The 22,492-nt window shown below is 38.2% G+C and overlaps 1 protein-coding gene across 1 annotated transcript in view; it reads right to left on the reverse strand.

Annotated features, from left to right (window-relative positions):
- Nucleotides 1-22,492, reverse strand: part of LOC113264239 (uncharacterized) — a gene marked incomplete at its 5' end in the record, with an annotated part of 288,777 nt that overhangs the window by 64,039 nt on the left and 202,246 nt on the right. The window contains 3 exons of the mRNA XM_057304793.1: nucleotides 9,708-9,871; nucleotides 15,031-15,283; nucleotides 17,326-17,544. Of these exons, the coding sequence (XP_057160776.1) occupies nucleotides 9,708-9,871; nucleotides 15,031-15,283; nucleotides 17,326-17,544 (636 nt within the window). The remainder of the gene's footprint in view (nucleotides 1-9,707; nucleotides 9,872-15,030; nucleotides 15,284-17,325; nucleotides 17,545-22,492) is intronic.

Consider the following 22,492-nt stretch of genomic DNA (forward strand, 5'->3'; position numbering starts at 1 on the left):
GAAAACATGGCGCACGTGTGTGCATGTCTGTGTGTGTGTGTGTGTATACACACATACATATATTACATAGCCATAAAGAAGGATAAAATCATGCCATTTGCAACAACGTGGTTGGATCTAGAGGGTATTTTGTTAAATGAAGTAAGACTGAGAAAAACAAATACTGTATGATTTCTCTCATATGTGGAATCTAAAAAACAAAGTTTTACTCTTTATTTACTATACACATTTTAAAGATAAGGAAAAATCATGGGGGTAAAACTATTGCCAAAGAACATGAAACTAGTAAGTGACAGAGCCAAGATTCAAGCCCGGCCAAACAGTATTCAATCCAGGTATCAAACCACTATATCCTATTCATTCATTAGGTGAAAATTGACCACAAATATGAATTTTAAGTAATCTCATTGTTTAAAAAAAATAAGAAATATGGTGATGCCCAGGTGGCTCACTTGGTTAAGCCTTTGACACTTGGTTTCCACTCAAGTCATGATCTCGCAGATGTGGGATGATCCCAGTGTCAGCTCTGGGCTCAGGGCAGAGTCTGCTTGTCCTTTTCCCTCTGCTCCTTCCTCCAGCTTGTGCTGTCTGTCTCTTTCTCAAAGAAAGAGTGAGAGAGAGAGAGAGAGAGAGGGAGAGAAAGAAAGAGAAAGAAAATCTTTATTTATTTAAAGATTTTATTTATTTATTTGAGAGAGAGAGAGCACAAGCCGAGGAGGGGCAAAGGCAGAGGGAGAAGCAGGATCCCCGCTGAGCAGGGAGCCTGAAGCGGGGCTGGATCCCAGGACCCTGGGATCATGACCTGAGCTGAAGGCCGATGCTAAACCGACTGAGCCACCCAGGTGCCCCATACATAAAATCTTAAAAAAAAATTAAGAAATATGATGCACAAATAACACTGCAGTTTCTGGAGTTACAAAGGTGGCATATGGGCATCAGCTGAGCCACTGGCCTACCGTGCAACCTTAGGCAAATTACTTAAAGTCACTAACGCTTAGTTTCTTTATGTATGAAAAGGACACAATCCTTTTCCAGTTGCTATTGTTCTATTCCCGTGAGGGTACTGACTCAGGTTATGTAGGTAGATTAGTTTTACAGGAAAACCCAAACTCTAAAGAGTAAGGTGAACCAGAAGAACGATGGCAGCATTTTCTCAAGTCAAATTCAGCAGTAAGATCTTGGTCACCGGGAAACACAGGGCTGATAAGAGGTCCTGGTGTCATGATCAATGTGAATGACCCCCCCCCCCCCCCGCCAAAGTGTTGCTTCAGCACTTAATCCAGACTGAAGGCTGAGGCACTTTTACCATCTGTGTCCATGCTGAATGACAGCTCCTTTGCAAATGTGACCAAGATCACTAGGAACCCATTCACTGTTTTGAGCACCGAAGCAAGCCTCAAATACCCACTCAACAGATGATTAAGAAGAAAGAACTACTTGAAGAGGGTGGTGGAGAATGAAGGTTGGGGAACCAAGCTTTAGAAACATCAAGTCAGAGCAGAGAACTGGTGAGAAGGGAGTGACAAAGCATTGTGTGTCTATGACGTGTTTAGCGCTTCTCTGGGTCCTCCGGATTTTTTTTTGCATACAATGCCTAAATGGTTTGCACATCACTGTGACTCTTTTAGACTTCTCTTTCTGCACTGCACTGTCATTTTTAAAGCTGGGTGTTGCCAAAGAGTTCAAATTCAAAATCTATTCTAATCACTATCCTAATCACTATCCTAAGTCAGATTAACACACATAAGGGGTTTGTGTAGGTCTTTTTCACACTTTTTCATTATATTCCAGTTAAACATTCAAAATGAAAAACACCTGGGAGCCAGAGTCATTTGGACAGACAGGCTGTGAGCCATATTTTATTTGGAAGGGGGGGTGTCTTCATCCTTAAGAAAATATCTTCCTTTATTTATTCGTGAATTTAATTCAACAAACATTTGTTGTGTGTCTATTGTGTTCTAGACCCTTTTCTGGGTACAGAGAAGACAATGATGAATTCTAGAGTCAGTGACTTTGTCTTCCACAGTCCAGAGTTTCATGTTATATGTAACATGAAATTAAATACCATTTAAATACATGGTTGGAGACTTTGAGGGACCATTTTAGGCACACGTAATCCTCACTGTTTTGTGGAAGCAAAGCAAAATAGTTGTTCTTCGTGTTGAGTGTTTGGTTTTTTTTGTTCAGTTATTTTACTGAAAAGTATAAGCATGTTATCGATTATGCAGGATACTGACAGAGAGGAGGGAATGACACTGGCCCTGCATGTTATCTATACTATCAGATGCGGACACTTACATGGAACTGGGACAGGAAATTCCTCACTCCAGTGGCCTAAAAGAAGCCCATGCCAGTGATCTGGACTGTGTCAATAAGAAAATATGTACCTGACACTCCATCCAGGTACACACACCTTCTTGACACCTGCTTACCATTGGTCAAAATCACATGCCTGGTTTCCCACACGTTTGGGAGGGAAAATAGAAGTTGTGGTAGACCATTTCACCTTCTTTTATCTTAGAGGTATCAGAAGAAGGCTAATGTAGCAAAAGCCAATTTATCAAATGACTGGTTAATGACTTAGACCTAACTGAGCAGCTTTTATTTTGTCTTTACAAGAGCATATCATGTCAGGAAATGTTCAGGTCATCTCTGATCCAGCTTCTTGTAGCTCCAGATGGGGTTAGTGGGGGTAGAAAGAGATCCTTCTATTTGCTGAAGAAAAGATCGGAGTGAAATCAGCATATGGCATGAACTCAACTGCCCACATCAAAGAGTTTAGGGCCTGAGGAACAGAGTGAGGATACTGATGGGCTTTCAGCTAATGAACGATCGTGAGTTATCTGGTGCCACAGCAGTGAACTATTTTGGTTACAATCCTTCAGTTTGCTGAGGCTGTCACAGTGTAGCATCCAAATCTTTTAAATAGGTCTACTCCTCTACCAGCATGTCACGATGTTCACAGTCCATTAGGGCTATTAGGGCATGGAGTGCCCATAATTAGGTGACAATTTCAGGGGGTATGAAAATCGGTTAGCTGTGTATTAATTAGATCATTTTTAGAATATTTTCTACACATGGTAAATAATATTTTGCTTTAAGTGAAGAGCGTTATAAAGAAGATTGATTCAGAAACTGGAAAATTGTTGATTATCTTATATGTATTCCCCAGACAATGAATATGCTCATACTATTCTCATCGAAACCTACCTTTAAATTATTTGAATCTAAATTAATTTTCCTAAGTAATAAGTGGCCACAGCTAAAACTTATAAGGCTATTCAGAACTATTAAGTCAATGATTAAGAAGACACCAGCACCCCAGAAACTAATTAACTTGAGTACAAGTCTTTCAGATTTGTATACAGCTTCCAGGTATATAAAAGCTTACGCAAATCTAAGTGACAGTGAAATGGTGATTTCTCATTCTCTGAATATTTTAAAAGAATATGGAAGCAGCCTGTAGATGGTTTGGACTACTCAAATAAAGGATTTAGAGTGAAAGGATCCATATGATATCAACAAAGGCTTTGCTCAGAAGGGTTATGAGGAGTGCTGCAAGGCCGCATGAAGCATCATCCTGACAGGTGTAGATGGTCTTCACAGATTTTCTTCATGCCGATGCCTAGAAAGGGCCATCTATAAGAGTTTGATCAAAACCTCAGTTTTTTAAAAGAAGCCCTAAAAAGAGGAGCTCCATTGATCCCACTGGAAACATTTAAAATTTCTCAGAGTAAAACAAAATGGCAAAACAGTTAATATCTAAAGATAATACCAACTGACGGAAAAGACCAGTAAAATAAAATAAAAGGTATCTTGTTTAGATCTCGACACTATCCCTATCACACGAATTCTACATGGCTTGTGATCAGTTCAATGAAAAAAATTCCAGCTTTATAAAAACAGAAGTAAATAGTTACACCATTTCTGAATGAGGAAGGATTTTTTTTAAATTTAAGATCTATTTAAATAAGTAATGATCAAAAGGCTTTACTGTATATGAATTATAATACCTGTTTTTCTAAGTAATCTTTACATCCAATGTGGGGCTCGAACTCACAACCCCAAGATCAAGAGTTGCATACGCTACAAGCTGAGCCAGCCAGGCACCCCTATAATATCTATTTTTCTAAAAAATCAAAAATACATTTAAAAGTTAATTGTCAAATGGAGAAAACATCCATTAAAATATGACAGAAGGGTTACTACTATAATATATATAAAACTCATTTAACTCAGTAAGAAATACATTTGAATACTCATAGAAAGAAAGGCAAAGGGACATTTGGAAGACAATTCACGAAGAGGAAATACAAATGGGTGAGTGATAAGCATACTAAGAATATTTAGTAACGAGAAACAGAACGCACATTTAGAAAAGGATGAGATTCCATTTCTTCTATTAGATTAAAAAAAAGTTATCACATGATGTGAACATGATTTGGTCAGATCCCCCATGCACTTCTAAATAAGTATAAATCCAACTTCTCTAAAACATAACTTTGCAATATTATCTAATGTCTTAGAAACATCATACTGTCTGAAGCAGTATTTCTGGGTCTCTAGGATACTCTTCAAAAATAATCTAAAATGTGGACAAGACCCTGAGTCTTAAGATGTTCATCAGAATTATTTATAAAATGCACAAAAATGAGAAACAATCTATTGTCTAGGAACAAAGAAATTTTCACTATTTTATACCGCTTATCTGGTATAAAATAATGTGTAGGCATTAAATCTTCATGAAGTAAGTAAAGAATATGGAAGTATTTATCATACGATATTATTAAGTTTAAATCAGTCATTCTTACTGAATAATTTCAACTTTGTAAAAATAAACACACATGGGAAAAAAATTGAAATAAATTTACCAAACAATTAATAATGCCTTGTCTCAATGGTGACATTATTGGTGTTTCTAAATTTATTTTTTGATTCTCCTCTGTAGTTTCACTTTATTTCCTAAATAACATATTCTCCCTATAATGAGGAAAAAACATTAAAAAGATTAATGCTTTTTTTAAAGCTATAAAATCCAGTTCAGGTAATTACACTCAGGTCAAGAACTTCCTCACACAGGTCAACTCTCCTACTAGAAGTATGGGGAGTGAGAATTTTTCTAGTAGAAACCCTTCAGCAATAAATTACTTAGGCTCTTGGAGGAATAAGATCCAATCAGCCAAACTCAATAGGGTCCAGTCTGGAGTTTGCACAACCAGTCTTTATAATGCAGAGCTTCTGGTGCCCAGAGCTAGACAACATTCTCCGTTAACAGCCTGCATGTCTGACTTGATCTCCTTTGTGTTCCTATAATATTAGCCATGTTATCACATGTTTTGACAGGACTGATCCAAAAGCCCAGAAGACTTAGGATTGTTGCCTTAATATTTGGATTAAGAATGCTACCCTAAACCAGTCAGCACATACAAATCCATATTGGCATCTTTCACGAAGATGAGTTCTTAGGATTTCTGTACTCTTTGTCTACTTTTATGCCAGAGCAAACCCCACTTCATTGACCAGATGCCTCTGTTGGTAGTGGTGCTTGCTGTAGAGAAGAACAGGGCCACTCAGCTCTCCCACATTTTAGAGAGAGATGTTGTGCAAACATCAGTAAAGAGATCTTTCAGCTGACATATTAGAGCAACTTTATGAATACAAAAAATACAGGTATTTTCCCTGTAGGAGATTGTTATCTCTATCATTACCTAAAGAAATTTGAAGAGCATCTGTTTCTAAAACATTAGCAAAACCTGGGGGTTACTGTGCATGTCTAGTTCTGATGGGACAGGATAAGCATGGAAGACAGTGAGGGGCTATGTTGAGAGAGTGCCCAAAACTTGATACCTCCTGGACTTTTTCAGGCTTATTCTCTATGATGTCCAGACACTTCGTCTGTCTTTGCTTTTCCCTAATCTTTTTTCCATTACAGATCTTCTCACTCCTCCTATCCGCCCTTTCTCAAGGAGTAATCCTTTTGCTGTATATTAAAGCAAACCACTATTTGTTTTAGGCAACAAAATATTTAATCCTAATTATTCAGTGCATAAATTCTATGCTTCCTTTTTCATACTTTACAAGGAATCTTGATAATAAAAATGTGAACCTTGGACAAAGAAATGCATGGCTGCAAAATTCACCTCATTTTAAGTGAGAAAAGATATATCGATGGGGGTAATAAATGGTACATAATATTATCTGATAATTTTTTAATCCTCCAAAAGTCTAAACTATGTGATGTACTATTTTATTTTTTTAACTTCTTGAGGAAAATCTAGTTATTTTAAGTAAGAGAATCATGCTTCACGTAAAGCCTCTCATAAGATCCACACATATGTGTCATCCTTACTATGTTCCACAAGAAAATGCCTGAAATCTAGCAAATGAACATTTTTGCCTAGGGGGCCACAGGACAAGTTAGTGGTCAAATGAAAGCTGAATGATCAGGGAAGACTTTCTTCCCTTCCCCAGGAAAACAAGTGCAACTTTACTGCAGCTATGTTATTGGTCTAAGAAAGGAAGAATTGAGGAGTGTGCTCACCTCTCATTTCACAGAAAATTATGATGGCTATCATATGTGAATTCCTTCAGTGCCCTGCCACAAACCTCCCTGCTTTCGCTTCAACCTTGTCTCTTTCTTTATCACATCAAGGGACAAGATCCTTTCCCTAAATCCTGAATTTGTCTCCATATGTGCTCTCCTTCATGTCTTCAGAGACCTCCTTGTTCAATTATCCTCACTTGCTTAGCCATTTGCAATATTTTTCCCTTTTAGAATTTTCATATATGATATAAATATATTCAAACCATATCCATGTTAAAAAACACTCTTTTTTTTAAACATTTATTTATTTATTTTAGAGAGAAAGGGAGAGAGTGCAAGTGAGCTGAGGGGGAGGAGTGAGGGGGGAGAACCAGAAGCAGACAACACGCTCCACATGGAGCCCCACATGGGGCTTGATCCCAGATGGTGAGATCATGATCTGAGCAGAATCCAAGAGTCAGACGCCTAATGGACTGAGCCACCCAGGTGGCCCTAAAAACCACTCTTTAAAAAAAATACTTTTTCTAACCATTTTCCATTTACAGCATAGCTCTGTGTATAAAAAAGTCAGTAGGTCCTGCCTCTATGTCCTTACCCTTAACTCAGCCCACTATAATTGAGCCTCTACCCTACAAAGCAATGAAACTCAAGACTTCTTCTGCATGAATTCACCACCTATACAGTTTTGCCTGAGCTCTACACTCATCTGTCAAACTTCTCATGATGTTTTCCCCTTGGCAATATCGAAGTTATCTTAAGGTCAACAGGAATGAAAATTTAACTCATTATCTATCTCCTCCAAATATTTAATCTCCATCTCTGAGAATGCTACAACCATCCACCCATGGACGCCCAACTCCAAAACTTAAGGTTACACTAAATGCCATTCTTTCCTTCACCTTTAATTTCCAACAAGCCCGCAAGTTCTATGTATATCACCTATTTCATTGATTAGTCCCAACTGTCCATTTCCTGTGTCATTCTCTTTAGTGAAGGCTCTTGACACTCTGCCTAGACTATTGAAACGGCATTCTAACTAGGTTTCCGTGCTTTCATCCTGACTGCTATTAAATCCACTTTCCCGTCTACTAGTAGAGTGATCTTTCCAAAATTAAAGTTATTGAAAATGTTTCCGTTTTTTCACTTTACCATTAGAACAAATTCAAGCTCCACAACATGATATCAAGACGTTTATCATCTAGTCCTTGACTACACTTCTCATCTTATGTCAGTCAACTACCATTGCCCCATATCCTATACTCCAGCCATATTAAAATACTTTTGAGTGGCCAAATACATCATACTTTCTCATGATTGTATGGTTTCATACATCTTCCCTTTGCCCAGGAACATTCTTTCTTCCAGTCAAATTATATTAAAACTCTGAAAATTACTCAAGGGTTATATTTCAACTGATATGTTTGTCTGCTGCCCCAATCCTCTTCCAGACCTGTGTTGATTCCTTTTCTCTATGCTCTCAGAGACTCTCGTGTTGACCTCTTCCTAGCACCTTTTTTTTAAATTATGGTAAGAACACTTGACATGAAATCTACTCTCTTAACAATTCTTTAAGTATATAATACAGTATCGTTAATTACAGGCACAATGTTATACAGCAGATCTCAGAACTTAATCATCTTGCATAAATGAAACTTTGTCTGTTGAAAAACTATTCTCTATTTCACCCTCCCCTCAGGACCCTGACAACCACCATTCCACACTATGCTTCTATGACTTTGACTATTTTAGATACCTCATATAAGTGGAAACATGCAGTGTTTGTCTTTCCGCGACTGGCTAATTTCATTTAGCATAATGTCCTCAATGTTCATCTATGTTGTTACATATTGCAAGATGTTCTTTTTCAAAGCTGAATAATATTCCATTGTTTGTGTCTACCACATTTCTCTATCCATTCATCTGTTGACGAACATTTAGGTTGTTTCTACATTTTGGCTATTGTGAATAATGCTGCAAAGAACATGGGAGGGCTAATATCTCTTGAGATACTGATTTTAATTCTTTTGAATAAATTTCTAGAAGTGGAGTTGCTGGATTATATTACAAAGCTACAGTACTTTAAACAATATGCCACTGGCATAAGTACAGATGAATAGACCAATAGAACAGACTACAGAGCCCAGAAATAAATCCACGCATATACAGTCAATCGATCTTCAACAAAGTTGCCAAAAATATACAATGGAAAAAGGATGGTCTTTTCAACAAATGGTGCTGAGAAAACTGGATATCTACATGGAAAGGAATGAAATTGGATGCTTACCTTACATCATACACACAAATCAACTCAAAGTGGATTAAAGACTTAAATATAAGACCTGAAACTGTAAAAATTCTATAAAAGAAACATAAGGAGAAAGTTTCATGACATTGGTTTTGCCAATGATTTCATGGGTATGAAAATGGCTTTTAAAAATATAGGCAACAAAAGCAAAATTGAACAAGTGGGATTATTCCAAACTCAAAAGCTTCTGCAAAGGAAACCATCAACAGAGTGAAAAGTCTTCCTAGCACTTTTTATACTGCCTCGAATTTGTTGCTTTTATCATCTTTCTTCACGCATATACACTGCTTGCAAAAAAGAATTTTACTTAAGATTCCTGGGAAATTTACCAGGATATTATGAGATATCGAGGGATTACTCCTTGTTTCTTGTTGGCCTCTAGTTTGAAGAAACAAGTATAATGATTTACAGAAAAATGAGATCTCTCTATTACGGAGAAAACATTTCCCCAAAAGTCGATTAATTTTTCAGCCGGTCTTCACGATAGATGTTACAACCAACCATTGACATTTCTTTCTTTCTTTCTTTCTTTGAGATTTTATTTACTTATTTGAGAGAGAGCACATGAGAGAGCAAGAACGGGGAAGGGAGGGGCAGGGGGAGAGGGAGAAGCAGACTCCCCACTGAGCAGGGAGACTGACGCCAGGCTGGATCCCAGGATCCTGGGATCATGACCTGAGCCAAAGGCAGCCACTTAACCGACTGAGACACTCAGGTACCCCAACCAAGGACATTTCTATCTTAGACATATAGACATGGTTCTAACTTCTCTTCTTTAACCGTATTCTCACAGCCTAACTGCACAACAAGACTGGAGGCTGAACACACTGAAGAACCAAAAGGAAGGAAACACCTTACCTGAGACAATACAAATATAAAATCAAAGACGAAATGATGAACAAGAGGATGTAAATTAGCACCGTGAGCATTACACCAAGAACTCCCGAATGTTTGGTCCTCACAAACACCCAGTACAACTTTGCTGAATCAGCTATAGGAGTGTCCCCATTATGTGTAAGCCTCTGAGGAAAGAAAATACAAATTTAAGAAATAAGGATGAAAATACCGATCATCAAGTTAGATGAATTTAAACACACAAAAACCACATGATACCATAACTTGTTTTTAAATTAAACTCTCAAGATACTAAAGATCACCAGACCTTCAGCTATGCAAAGGAAAAGAAAAAGACTGGGTTTGCATAGCTGGTTACCAGGTGTTTTTTTTTTTTCCCCCTCATTTTCCCTATAAGCTTTTAAATGTGTACACTCTACATGCAATTCATAAAGTAAAAGCCATGTATTATTTATGTACTATTAACTTCTGAATTTAATGAGCACAAGATATGAAGAAATTAAATATGATGGTGGAAAGATCCCTTTCTCTCTGAAGCAGATTTGAAAGGAATTTAATTTGTGCAGTGCATAAAATAGATGGCTTATTTTAGAAACTTATAAAAAAGTTATCAGGCTATTTAATGTGAGCTTGAAAACTAAAGTTTACATTAGGTTAATTTAACAGTAAGTCCTTCTTTTAGACAAGGAACAACATATTCTATATTGAGTTAGAAATAAATACAAGGCAATGAGGTCTTTAAAAACAAAGATTAAATGCTACGGACCTAGAACGTTCTCATTTGACATCTTTGACCTTTGAGTTTTACAAAATATTAATGTTCTATAATTATGACTCTTATGGTATCAGGTGGACGTGATATGCAATATAAATGTAAATAAAGTATATTTTTTTCAGTATAAGAAAGAAGGAAGAATTTCTGTACTTTTTAAACTGACAATTATGTAAGTATAGCTTAAATGGACATGTTCAGAACTAATCCATATCATATATGTACAAATAAAAACAGAAGCTCAGAGAGGTTAATCTGTATTTTCCCTACATCAGAATATCCTTTAACATTTGGACAATGACTAGTAGTCAGATATTCTGACTCTCAACTGATGTTTCTTTCCCCACTGCACCAAAGTTCCTGTATTTATATTCTGTACTTGTTAATAGGTCTACCTTGCAGAATATGAATCTGTCACTTGGACCTCAGGCAGAAGATCTGTAAGGGTTGTCATCCATTCTCCTATTCTAGATCTTCCCCTATTTCTTAAAGGTAAAGAAACAGTTGCGGGATTCACTGATGAAACACACTAAAAATGGTATATATATGATGCCAGGAACATAATCTAATCAATAGATGCTAATCTTCATTTGGCCCTCACACATTGTTGCGAATGGCCACCATGTGTCATTAAGCTCCAAAGATAGAAGAGTGAATAAAATTAGACAAAAGCCCTACATTCTTGGAGTTTACATTTCAGTTGGGATGGGGGTGGGGGAGAAGCGTGTAAGTAAGATTAAGTAACAAATATGGTATATTGGAAAATGGCATTTTGAAAAAAAAAACATGAGGCAGAAAAAAGTACAGGAGGGATGGAGGTGTTTCATTAAATAGTGCGATCAGAAACAGTGTCATTTGAACAAATGGATATAAGGGAACGAGTGATACGCCTACCGGATGGCATTCATCACACACTGCCTATACTTCATCTTTGCGTATGTAATTCTCCAAGTAGACTGTAAGTTCCTGCCTGGATCACGGGCAATGGCTATTACATCCTATATTGTACACAAAGTGTAATTTCACTTCATTATAACCCTCATCCTTGTTCCTTTCAGCTTATATGTATGGAACCTTAGATTTTTCAATGTATTTCAATTGTTTGTTCCAGCAACACTGTGAAATGAGTAAGGTACGTGTTACTATCTGTATGTATTATTACTTTTTTGTGATACATATGAAGAAGTTAAAGACTGACTTAGCCAATGTCATACAGCTAACAAATGGCAGCGCTGAGACCAGAACCCACTTCCCCCGACTCCAAGTCTATGCTCTTTCTATTAATCTGTGATCACTTCTAATGGATTTTCAAGAATGATTTGCTGAATGAAGACACTTGTATTCTACCTTCGTTTGATCTTTGCTCTTATGTGTTATTCTTATCTATTTATATTGAGGGGAGAAACAATGCCATTCTTACTCTGTTTCTTTTAAAATCCTGTGCAGAGAGTATATAATCAATAAATACATGCTGATCAATTAAACCATTCAATAGCAAATCCTTCCTCTACTTCTTATCTAGATTGGGGTTCAGGCAGAGAAAGAATTTATGAGCTCAGTGGAACTGTTGTATCATCAACGGGGGTCCGGAAATGCATTGCCAACCTCTGAGCCAGCAAACTGAGAGACTAACGAAATGTTATTAGTAACATCAACAGCCACTCAATGCATCAGCCTCAAACCATTCCATCTGCCACATCTCTTTTTAGATTGCCATTAAAAAGAGAGAGAGAGAGAGAGAGAGAGAATCCAGAACAAAATGTATCAGTAAAATAAGTTCGCCTCTCTCTTGGCTGGCTGATCAGGACGAAATACAGGTGCTCCCTGGCTTTCTCTGCTGAAAGGAAGTGCTGAAAGAACTGCAAGTATGAACCCAGGCAAGTTGAATCCCATGAGGGACATTCAATCTATGATAACTATGATCCCATGTGGAGCAGTAGTTCACTAAATTTAACGAGCATGCGAATCATCTGGAAGGCTTGTTAAAACACAATAGCCCCTTCTCAGAGGCTGGGCTCCTTCCCAGAGTTTTTGACTCCATAGATTTGATGCGGGGCCTGGATTTTGCATTTCAATTTGCAGTGCAATTAAGTTCCTTGGTGAGGCTGATGCTGTTCATCCAGTGGCCTCACTTTGAGAACCACTGCTTCGGAGCAGACCTTCTCAAACTTGATGCACAGAGTCACTGGAGAGCATGTTAAAATGTGAATTTTGATTTAATGAATGGGCGTGCCCATGTGTGGACTCCAAGGCTGCCGCTCTGCGGATTATCTGCAGCTTTAAAGGTTTTTTAAAGACAGCAAAATTAGATGTCATCTGCAATGAAGCCTGATGGATTCTAACTGGAGAGTCAATAATTGTGCAGGTTGGGAACTAGCCTTCAGCTTTTCTTTCCAAGTGGAGAAAGATATGGGTGCTACACTCATCTATTAGAATCCAAGTCAGCTTCCATCAGGTTACAGACCTCTGAACGGGTGCTGAGATGGCCCTGCTGGAGGCTACTTTCCTGTAGATTACATCAGAGGCCCCAGAGTAAATTTAGACGGCTCATTTTGTCAGCCGCCTTTGATACAGTGGACCATTCAGCTATTAATCTCTCTAGAGGACCTGATTGGAATAAGGAGAGCCATTCCAGGAGGGCTGCAGACATTCCCTATGATGAGATCTCAGAAGATGACAGACAGAGCTGCTTGTCCCTCCCAAATGGCTTCACCTGTGCTGTTGCGATAGGCTCACACTGGACCCCATCTGCTCAACATGCCCATCAGGCCTCTGGGAGAAATTGGGAGATGCCATGGAATATGATCCCAGAGGAATGCAAACAGCTTTCCTCTCCACACCTCCTGCTAAACCAACCTTGATGGCATGCTCTCCCCCTCGCTAACAGAAGTCTGAGGGAAGTTGGAATGTGGACAACATCCAGTTGACTCCAGTTCAATCCACTAGGAATCAGAATTCAGCTAATGATCAGGGGAAAAAAAAACTTAAGAGATGGGGTTGAAAACACAACCACTTCCGACCTGTCATCAAGGTGTTCAATGGTATCGAGACTTCAGAGGGTCGCTGCAGGCTAGGATATGGAAACACCTCAGCCTTCCGAATGCTGATCAACTTTCCTTGGCGCCTGGCTCTTCCCTCAACCCTCAGCAGTAGGAGTAGAAACTAGATACATTGGTAGGCTCCATGTGCACTGCTTTTAATTCATTTTAATAATGTTGAATGATCTATATGGTTGCAGGGTCAACTATCGCATTCATCTGCAGGTTCTAAACATCTCTAGCAGAGGTAATGCCACTCAGAAGTAAGCCGTCAGAACCCTCACACAAAGCCTAACAGGCCTTTAATGGACTCAGTGCATCTGGGCTCCAAGTCGTGTTGAGAACACCCCAGGAACCCTGAGCAAACAAAGGAAAGGGAGAATAAAGCACCTAGAACCTTGTCACAGCGCAGTCCGGTGCGCAGACCACCATCTTTGGCATCACCTAGGAATCTGTTAAAATGCAGAATCTCAGATCCCCCAGCTGCTGACTCATAATTTGTATTTTAATAAGATCCCCAGGTGAGGAGTAAGCCCAGGAAAGTCGGAGGGACCCCGGTGTGGCAGAGTGCAGCCTGCGATGTAGAAATAAAACAGGGACTGGCTTTGCCCAACCTAGCTGCCTACCACAGCACCCGGGGCCTTATCTTCACCATTCACTCTGAACAGCAAGTTGTCTTTAGTTCTAAAAGCACATTTCAAACACCGTTAACAAGGAGAGTCCATCAAAATGCCCCACCTCTGTGATCTGTTTGACACGATGGATATAGTCTCAACACATGTAAAGCAATTGTAAAACTTTTCTGTTTCTTCTTAAAAGGAGAAATATACCATAAAGTTATGGAATAGTACTTGATCAGTTAAGATAATTTTATAAATGACTGTTCGATCACATTGATTTATTTATAGTATCCATCTCCTCTCTTGCTTGGGGCTATATTTCATAGCCAGATCTACAGTATAAAAATTTAGTTAAAATTCAGATTTACTTTCATTTCATGAGCACCACAAAAGTAAAAATAAATGCCTAAGTAATTCTATTTATTACTTAGAATTGTTTAAAAAGCTCTACTTCTTCTTGAATATATTTATTATAAAATAGTATTAGATCACAAGGCAAATAAGTAAACTGACCAGTTGAAGGAACTACTATATGATTAATTTTTAAATAAAGTTTGGCTGTGAAAATCCTTCCTACCAAAAATGAGTCACCAACAAAAAGTTACCAAATAAAACTTCTCTGTAATAATTGTGAAAATGCACGAATTAGTTTGAATTTGATTGCCGACATTATTTCCTGTTTATTCTGCAACTGTTCATCTAAGACAGTTAAAAACACTTCAATTGATTATAATAGACATCCACCATTTTTATGATGAAGAAAAACTTACTAGCTTCAATTTAAGATAAATATTGAATTGTTCATGATTACTGAAACTTCCCATGTCAACTGATTCATGCACTCAAGCTAAATTCTGTGTCAAGAACTCATATCCCAATTATTTTACTTGACTTACCCCCAGGATAGTATCCACTAGAAACACCGCCAGTGGGTCTAGAACTGTCCATAGTCCCATGGTAATGATTAACTTTGACAAGACGTCAGGGCAGGAGGCAAACAGTAGCTGACAGCCCCATCTGATCAGAACCAAGGGAAGTATCGCTGCATTCAGCACTAAAGGTCCCACCACAACCACAAGCAACTCTTCTCTGATTTGAAGTGAGGAAGTTGGGTAGCAAAGCTCAACCGTGAAAGGGGAAAAATGGAATCTGTGGGAAAACAGAGCAACCACATATGTGTAAACAAGGGAAACTATACAAGATGCCAGGTATACAATATAATTTTTAAATAATATGCTTTCTTTTTTTCATATAGAAAAAGTGACACTTAACACTACCCCCAAATCGGGTGTCAGAAGGCTTCATCTTTTCCCAGCCCCATAGGACCACCACGAGAGCTCATGTCCTAGTAAAAAGCAAATTCTATCTTGGCCATTGTTCTTGTGTCATAGGCAACCACAGAAAGAATAATGATTCTATCCACTGAGCAGAGTATCCTCCAAGAACCGCCCTGCAGATAACACATACTCACAGGTAGGCTATGTGGAATATAAAATATACCATTGGACTTAGTAATGGGTCAACCTCTATCAGAAGCCAGAAATATAAACTAGTGTAATCATTCTTCTGAGTTTTAACATATCTGATTAATTTTGCTGCGATTCCTCTGGATAAACCCTCAAATACAGAACAACACTGCTCTGCTACCAACAAAAATATCGTATCTCTTAGCTGTTTGGAAAGGGACAACTTGACACAAACTTAAAACTGAAGGGTCAAAGCCAAGGTGAGCCCAGTCATTCAAGCTTCCCTGACCTAGGTGTTGGCACCCTCTTTCTACAGCAAAGTGAGACTTTATTGTGCTCTAAGTTCTCCCTCCCCTTTATTTCAGCCTTTGTCATTCTGCTCGTGTACCCTCTTTGCCAGCTCTCTACTAAAAAAAGTTCTTCATTTTATCCACTTCCTGACCTTTGCTTTGAAGGAAGTTTTGTGCATTGTTCTTATGCCGTTGCGAATGTCAAATGAAGTAATGTGTGTACATTTAGTAGCAGAGGACCTAACATAGAGTCAGAGCAGAAGAAATCCTCACAGTCGCTGTAGTGACTGTCATGTCTCATGACTCCAGTGTGACACGGAGCTAATACAGGATTGGAGCCTGCAGATCTAGACAACGGCCAACGAGATATCCTAGCCTAGCTTAGGTCTTCTGATGCTTGTGAAATCAGACAAGCTGGGCTGCCAAGGTATTTTTCTTGCAGTTCCATTTTATTAACAACCAATAAAAGTAGGGCTTTCTTTTTTTTAATTGAAGAAGTAAAAGAGCAGTTAGCAAAAAGCAACTAGCTCAAACATAGGATTATCTGTCCTTTCTGTTTGGAATCCCTCACCCAAAAGAAAGAAAAAAGAGAAAGAGAGAGAAAGAGAGGAAGGAAGAAGGGAAGAAATATAATATCCATGTAAAAATTCTCCCTTGAAGATACAGTAATTTAGTGTAGGCAAATGTGCATATTCCAAGGCATTTATGTATCTGTGATTTAATTTCCAAGCATGGTTAAAAACTGTATGTGTGTATATATATAATATATACACATTTCTTTTTCATGGTGGCTTAAAGTTGTTTGCAATCTTCTTAATTGAAAATCTACACACATCTTTATTTTTATCTGGAACATCTACATTTGAGAAAATGAATTTTACTTGTATTGATTTCTATCTGTTTGTCCACCTACAGTGTCTATGGAACCATGTTTATGGAGAGATAACCTGCAAAGTGTCATCTTTTTCCAGAGTATAATGGCCCAGAAAGCTGTCTGGGCTTGAGTTTGGTAATTGTTTGAATTCAATCATTTTGCAGAAGAAGCAATCTTTGCCTCCCTGAGTATAGGTGATAAATCATACTTACATTACTTCTAAAATACCTTCAGCCTGAGTCACTCTGATAAAATCAAAACAGAATAAAATACAGTTGCTAAATTCCTTTTTGGATTCTGCTCAGATAGTAGAACATATTTGAATCTGCTAAATTTTAAATAAATATTGATGTGCCAGTTATATATTTGTATATACAGGCCCATAAGATGAGACTATAACTGTAATCGACGTTCTTGCTCTCAGATAAAGACATTTTTGTCTCTTCAAATCATACCCACATTTTAGGTCGTCCAGTAAATGGACGGAGAGGAGTTTTGCACTTTCATTTGGCCGATCAAGATGAAAATGCATCCCTTTGACTTGCAGGGGAAAGCACTCACTTTGTAACGGGGATTGAAATGGCCTGGAGGAAAAGCCACTGGCTAAGGTAATGCAGGTAGAGCCTCAAGAACCAGAGGGAAGCCGTCAGCAGGATAATGTACCAGAAGCCCTGGCTTCGCCACTCAGCCAGCTGAAGTGCTGAAAACACGGACACCCGCACAAAATGGAGATGCTTGAGGAATCCTGCAGATCCTGTACCACGGGCAGCGGAAGAACAGCTACAAAGAAAGCAATCGTGAATTTGGAGCTTAAGGTATCCAACCAGCAGTAAAATGTTTTGAAACCATAATAAAGACATTGTGCAAGTGAAATGGAATGAAATTATTTCTTAAATACTTGGACTCAGATTACTTACGTTTCTTTTTGCTATAATGGAGGACTAGAAGGGACCGCGGAAAGAGGCATGAAATGGAAATGGAAAACAAAATCAAAAGGAGGTATCTCTTCACATCTGTTAGGATGACGACTGTCCAAAGAAGAAAAAAAGAAAAAGAAAGAAAGAAAGAAAGAAAGAAAGAAAGAAAGAAAGAAAGAAAGAAAAAAAGAAAGAAAACAAAAGAAAGCCAGAAATTAATAAGCGCCAATAAGGATATGGAAAAATAGGAACTCTTGTACGTTACTGGTAGGAATGTAAATTGGTGCAATTGCTGTGGGACGCAGAATGGCAGGTTCTCAAGAAATTAAAAATAGAACTACCATGGGGCACCTGGGTGGCTGGCTAGGTTGAGTGTCCAACTCTTGATCTCAGCTCAGGTCATATTCTCAGGGTCGTTGGGTCTAACGCCTGGTCAGGCTCAGTGCTGGGCAAGGCGCCTGCTTGAGATGCTCTCTCTTCCTCCGCTCTGCTTCTTCCCCTCCTCCTCTGCCACCCCCATGTATCTCTCTCTCTCTCTCTAAAAAAATAAATAAAATAAAATAGAATAAAACAAAATAAAATACAGAACTACCATATGATCCAGCAATACTCCTTCTGGAAATATATCCAAAAGAATTCAAAGCTGAATCTCGATATTTGTACACCTATGTTCATAGCAGCATTAGTCACAAGAGCCAAAAGGTAGAAGCAACCTAATTGTCCATCAAATGAAATATTATTCAGCCTTAAAATGAAAGGAACTTCTTTTTTTTTTAAGATGTTATTTATTTATTTATTTACTTATTTATTTTTCAAGATTTTATTTATTTATTTGACAGAGAGAGAGAGACAGCCAGGGAGAGAGGGAACACAAGCAGGGGGAGTGGGAGAGGAAGAAGCAGGCTCCCAGCGGAGGAGCCTGATGTGGGGCTCAATCCCAGGACTCTGGGATCACGCCCTGAGCCAAAGGCAGACGCTTAACGACTGAGCCACCCAGGCGCCCCTAAGATGTTATTTATTTATTTGACAGAAGAAAGTTCAAGCACACGCAGGGGGAGCAGCAGGCAGAGGGAGAAGCAGGCTCCTGGCAGAGCAGAGAGCCAAATGAGGGACTCGATTCCAGGACGCTGGGATCATGACCTGAGCCGAAGGCAGACGCTTAACTGACAGCCACCCATGCATCCCAAAAGGAAAGACCTGACACCTGCTGTGACATGTATGAACCTAGAGGACATTACGCTAAATGAATTAAGCCAGTGATATAAGAACAGATATCATATGATTCCACATATATGCAGTATCTAAAATAGTCAAAATCACAAGTTTACCAGGGTCAGAGTGGGAAGGGGTTTAATGGTACAAAATTTCAGTTTTGCAAGATGAAAAAGCTGTGGAGATTGGTTGCACAATGATGTGAATGTACTTAACATTGCTGAACTATATATTTAAAAATGGTTAAGATGATAAATTTTATGTTATGTGTATTTTACCATAATAAGAAATTTTAAAAGAAATATGGAAATTATTATAAATAATAAACCTATTTTTAAAAATCCTTAAAATCCATAATATATTCCTGTTTGTTTCACCTACCCACAATGACCTTTATTAAAATTAGATTTTGTTATTTGCATATACCTTGTTAAAAGTTAACTATTTTATTTAAAAAAATTGAAATGAATTACTAATATATCATTGAAAATAGGCGAATGAGAATTTGAAACTTCAAAGTTTTCTTATTCCTTAACACAATATTGACATTCTGTTGAAACTAAACATAAAATAATTACAAGCAGGGTGTTCTGATTTGGGTCGGGTTTCCTCTCTCTGTTTGGTATTGGGATCAAGAGATGTTTTCAAAGTTTCTAAAATTAGAGTTTTTGCCGGAAAGAAGAGGAAGAAGTATCTGGAAATAGGTCAGAGGCAAAACTCGTTCCCCATCCAATCTCAAGGATATGTGCAGGGAATATACAGTAGGGTTCCCATAGCTTAGTGACTAAAAGTACAAGCTCTGGACTGTGCCTCTCTACACAGAATTCCTTTCAATGCCTTCCTTTGCTCATATGGAAAGGGGGGATGATAACAGTACCCACAGCCCAGAGTCAGTATGACGACTGGGTTAAGAGCTGTGAAACACTTTGAACAGCGCGAATCCTAGCTACCATCACAAAATAACAAACACTCAATCTTCACTGCTTGGCCCTCTTCCCATATTTACCAGAACTACTTTGAAATAGGCTGGCCTTCCATCGAGCCCAAAAAATGTAGGAGACGATATGGTTCCTTTTATTTTTAAAGAGGTAGAAACAGGATATGCATACGTTGCTTCGTTCAAACGGTCAGTGTGATCAGTATATACCATCACCAGCTTGGCAAAATGTCGGTTTTGTTAAATCAGTGATCGATCTTTACTATAACTAGGCTCCAAGTCCTGGATTAGCGTGTCTGATGCTATTCCGGAAAAACACTCTAGAATAAGTGAGTAAATTCCTCAACCAAAAATGGTCCTGATTAAAAGCATCTTGCCCGAAGAGAAGCTGGTAGGATCAGAAGTAGCTCAGCGACAGTGATAAACCACAGCAAGTCGAGGCAGCGTGAGAACATCACAGAAATGAAATTCATAGACAGATTCAAAAGATTGTGTATACAAAAGCTCACCTCCCTGAACACTAACTATGATGATAATTGCACCATGAAAAGGAGAAGATAAATAATAAATAGAAACAAGAGTCTTTGCAGAGAAGAAAAAAAGAGAAACTGACAACAACAGAAAGTAAAAGAAAACCCGTATTGTCCTTAGAATTCCAATCCATGACTTTAGCCTTTTGGTCTGCGCGGGACTAACGAGGCCCTGAACTTGACACTGACAGCTCCTTTTTGCTGTTCTTGCGTGTATTTTGCCATGAAGGTGTACGGCATCGTCTCACGCATCGACGTGCCGTCTGTACTGAGCGTGAATTTCAATTACACAAACGAGGAACAGCTAAACAGGAAACAGGCCCCTGAGAGGTTTTGGTTTACCAATGGTAATAGAGCCCTCACAGAAGCATTCCAGGATACCTTACTACATTTATCATCATGGGAAATGAAACCCAGAACTTTCTACGCTGGTCAAGCAAGATATTCTATGCATGCTCCTCTTCAGCTAATTATTTTGTTGCTGCTTTGCCTCTTCAAAGAGAAGAGAAAATCAAATACAGATTTGGCATTGTGTTGTTTGCAAAAACCCAGAAAATCTCAAATGATGCAAAACAGAAGAGACAGTAGCTTATTTGACATTTGGAAATTTCCACTGTTCTTTTCATAACCTTTGATATAAATGACTAAGCAGTTTAAATGTTTATGCACAGAACCCACTGTAAAGTCATACTTTTGTCATTAGTTACACTGATAAATATTTCCCACCCACATTCAGACACACGTATTTGTTGGTGGGGCATTTGAGTTAGGAGAAATAACACTAAAATTTCACTGTGTACCATTTATATTGAATTCAAAATACTCAATTTGTACCTAGTTAACACAATTCAGTATTAGGTTTTACTTGTTTGTTTAACAGTGGTAACTATAATATCTGGATCGCAATAATTAGGAAAGACCCGGAATCAATCAATTAGAGTTTGAAAAATTATACACTGCAAAGTTAGAAATGAATACGGGAATTAGTTGATGCCAGATGATGGCAAAAAAAAGCAAGTATCAACAAGCTTGTTAGGTGAACAAAACTCATCAAGGAGCACCTTACAAAAAATCCCCGTATGACAGTGACAGTCCTTTCTTCTTAATCATTTTGAATTTGTACCTGAAATCCAAATGGATATTGACAGAGAATTTACATCCACAGCTATCCTTCCATATATTGTTCTCAAAACACATTTCATTCAAAAGAAAATTTTGCATCCACGTTTCGAAATTTTCTTGAAAGCAAGCGTCTCTCTTATTCTTGTATACATGTAGGGCACATTATAAAATGCAGTGCCATTGCACAATACCTTCATCCACATTTCCACTGTTCTCTCCTTCCTCTGTAATCCTTCTTGGTTATGTACAAAGAGTATGACCATCAAAAGGATAATAAATGGCCTCTGCCACTGGGGTGTGTAATACGTATAGTGGGAATTGATTTGTTGGTTATGAAGGAAGCCATAGAGCACACAGATCACTGCAAAATCACATTGAGGCCAGCAGCTACTCCTCAGTTCATGCTGGCGACTCCTCTATCGCGCACGGGGTGAGCTGCCAGAGGCTGAGAAGAATGGTCAGGTCATCCAGTATTCAGCTATTAAATGAAACCTATTTCTCTGAACTTCAGCCACATTTCATATGACACACATATATCCCCCTTCCATGCCCAGTCCTTATAGAGACCCGATATCAAACAAGATTTCTATGATCCATCAGTGTAATAATAAAAAAAAAAAGACCAAAATTGCTTTGAAAAAAAAAAAAAGCATGGAATGCATTCTTAAACTCTCTTCCACTGTGAACAGGAGTCCTTGGGGATTTGTAGACAGCCAAAACCCATCATTCATCAGCTGTGCATAAGAATCCTTTTAAAAAGACACTATCTATAAATGGCACTAAAATTTCCGTATTCCCTTTTTCTGATATAACTAGCTATACTCTAAATGTAACATTTTTTAAATCAAGTTTTTAAAAAAAAATTTTAATTTTTGTGTAATTCCTTTATTCGAGTATTTCTCATTTCTCTTTTCATCATGTTCCATTCATCAAGTTTTGGGACATGGAATCCTCAGTGACTGTGACTCTTTTCCTAAGGCTTAATAGTCAGCATTTCAGGGAGTCATTCT

The sequence above is a fragment of the Ursus arctos genome, unplaced genomic scaffold, assembly GCF_023065955.2.
Source record: "Ursus arctos isolate Adak ecotype North America unplaced genomic scaffold, UrsArc2.0 scaffold_31, whole genome shotgun sequence".
NCBI classification, from domain to species: Eukaryota; Metazoa; Chordata; class Mammalia; order Carnivora; family Ursidae; genus Ursus; species Ursus arctos.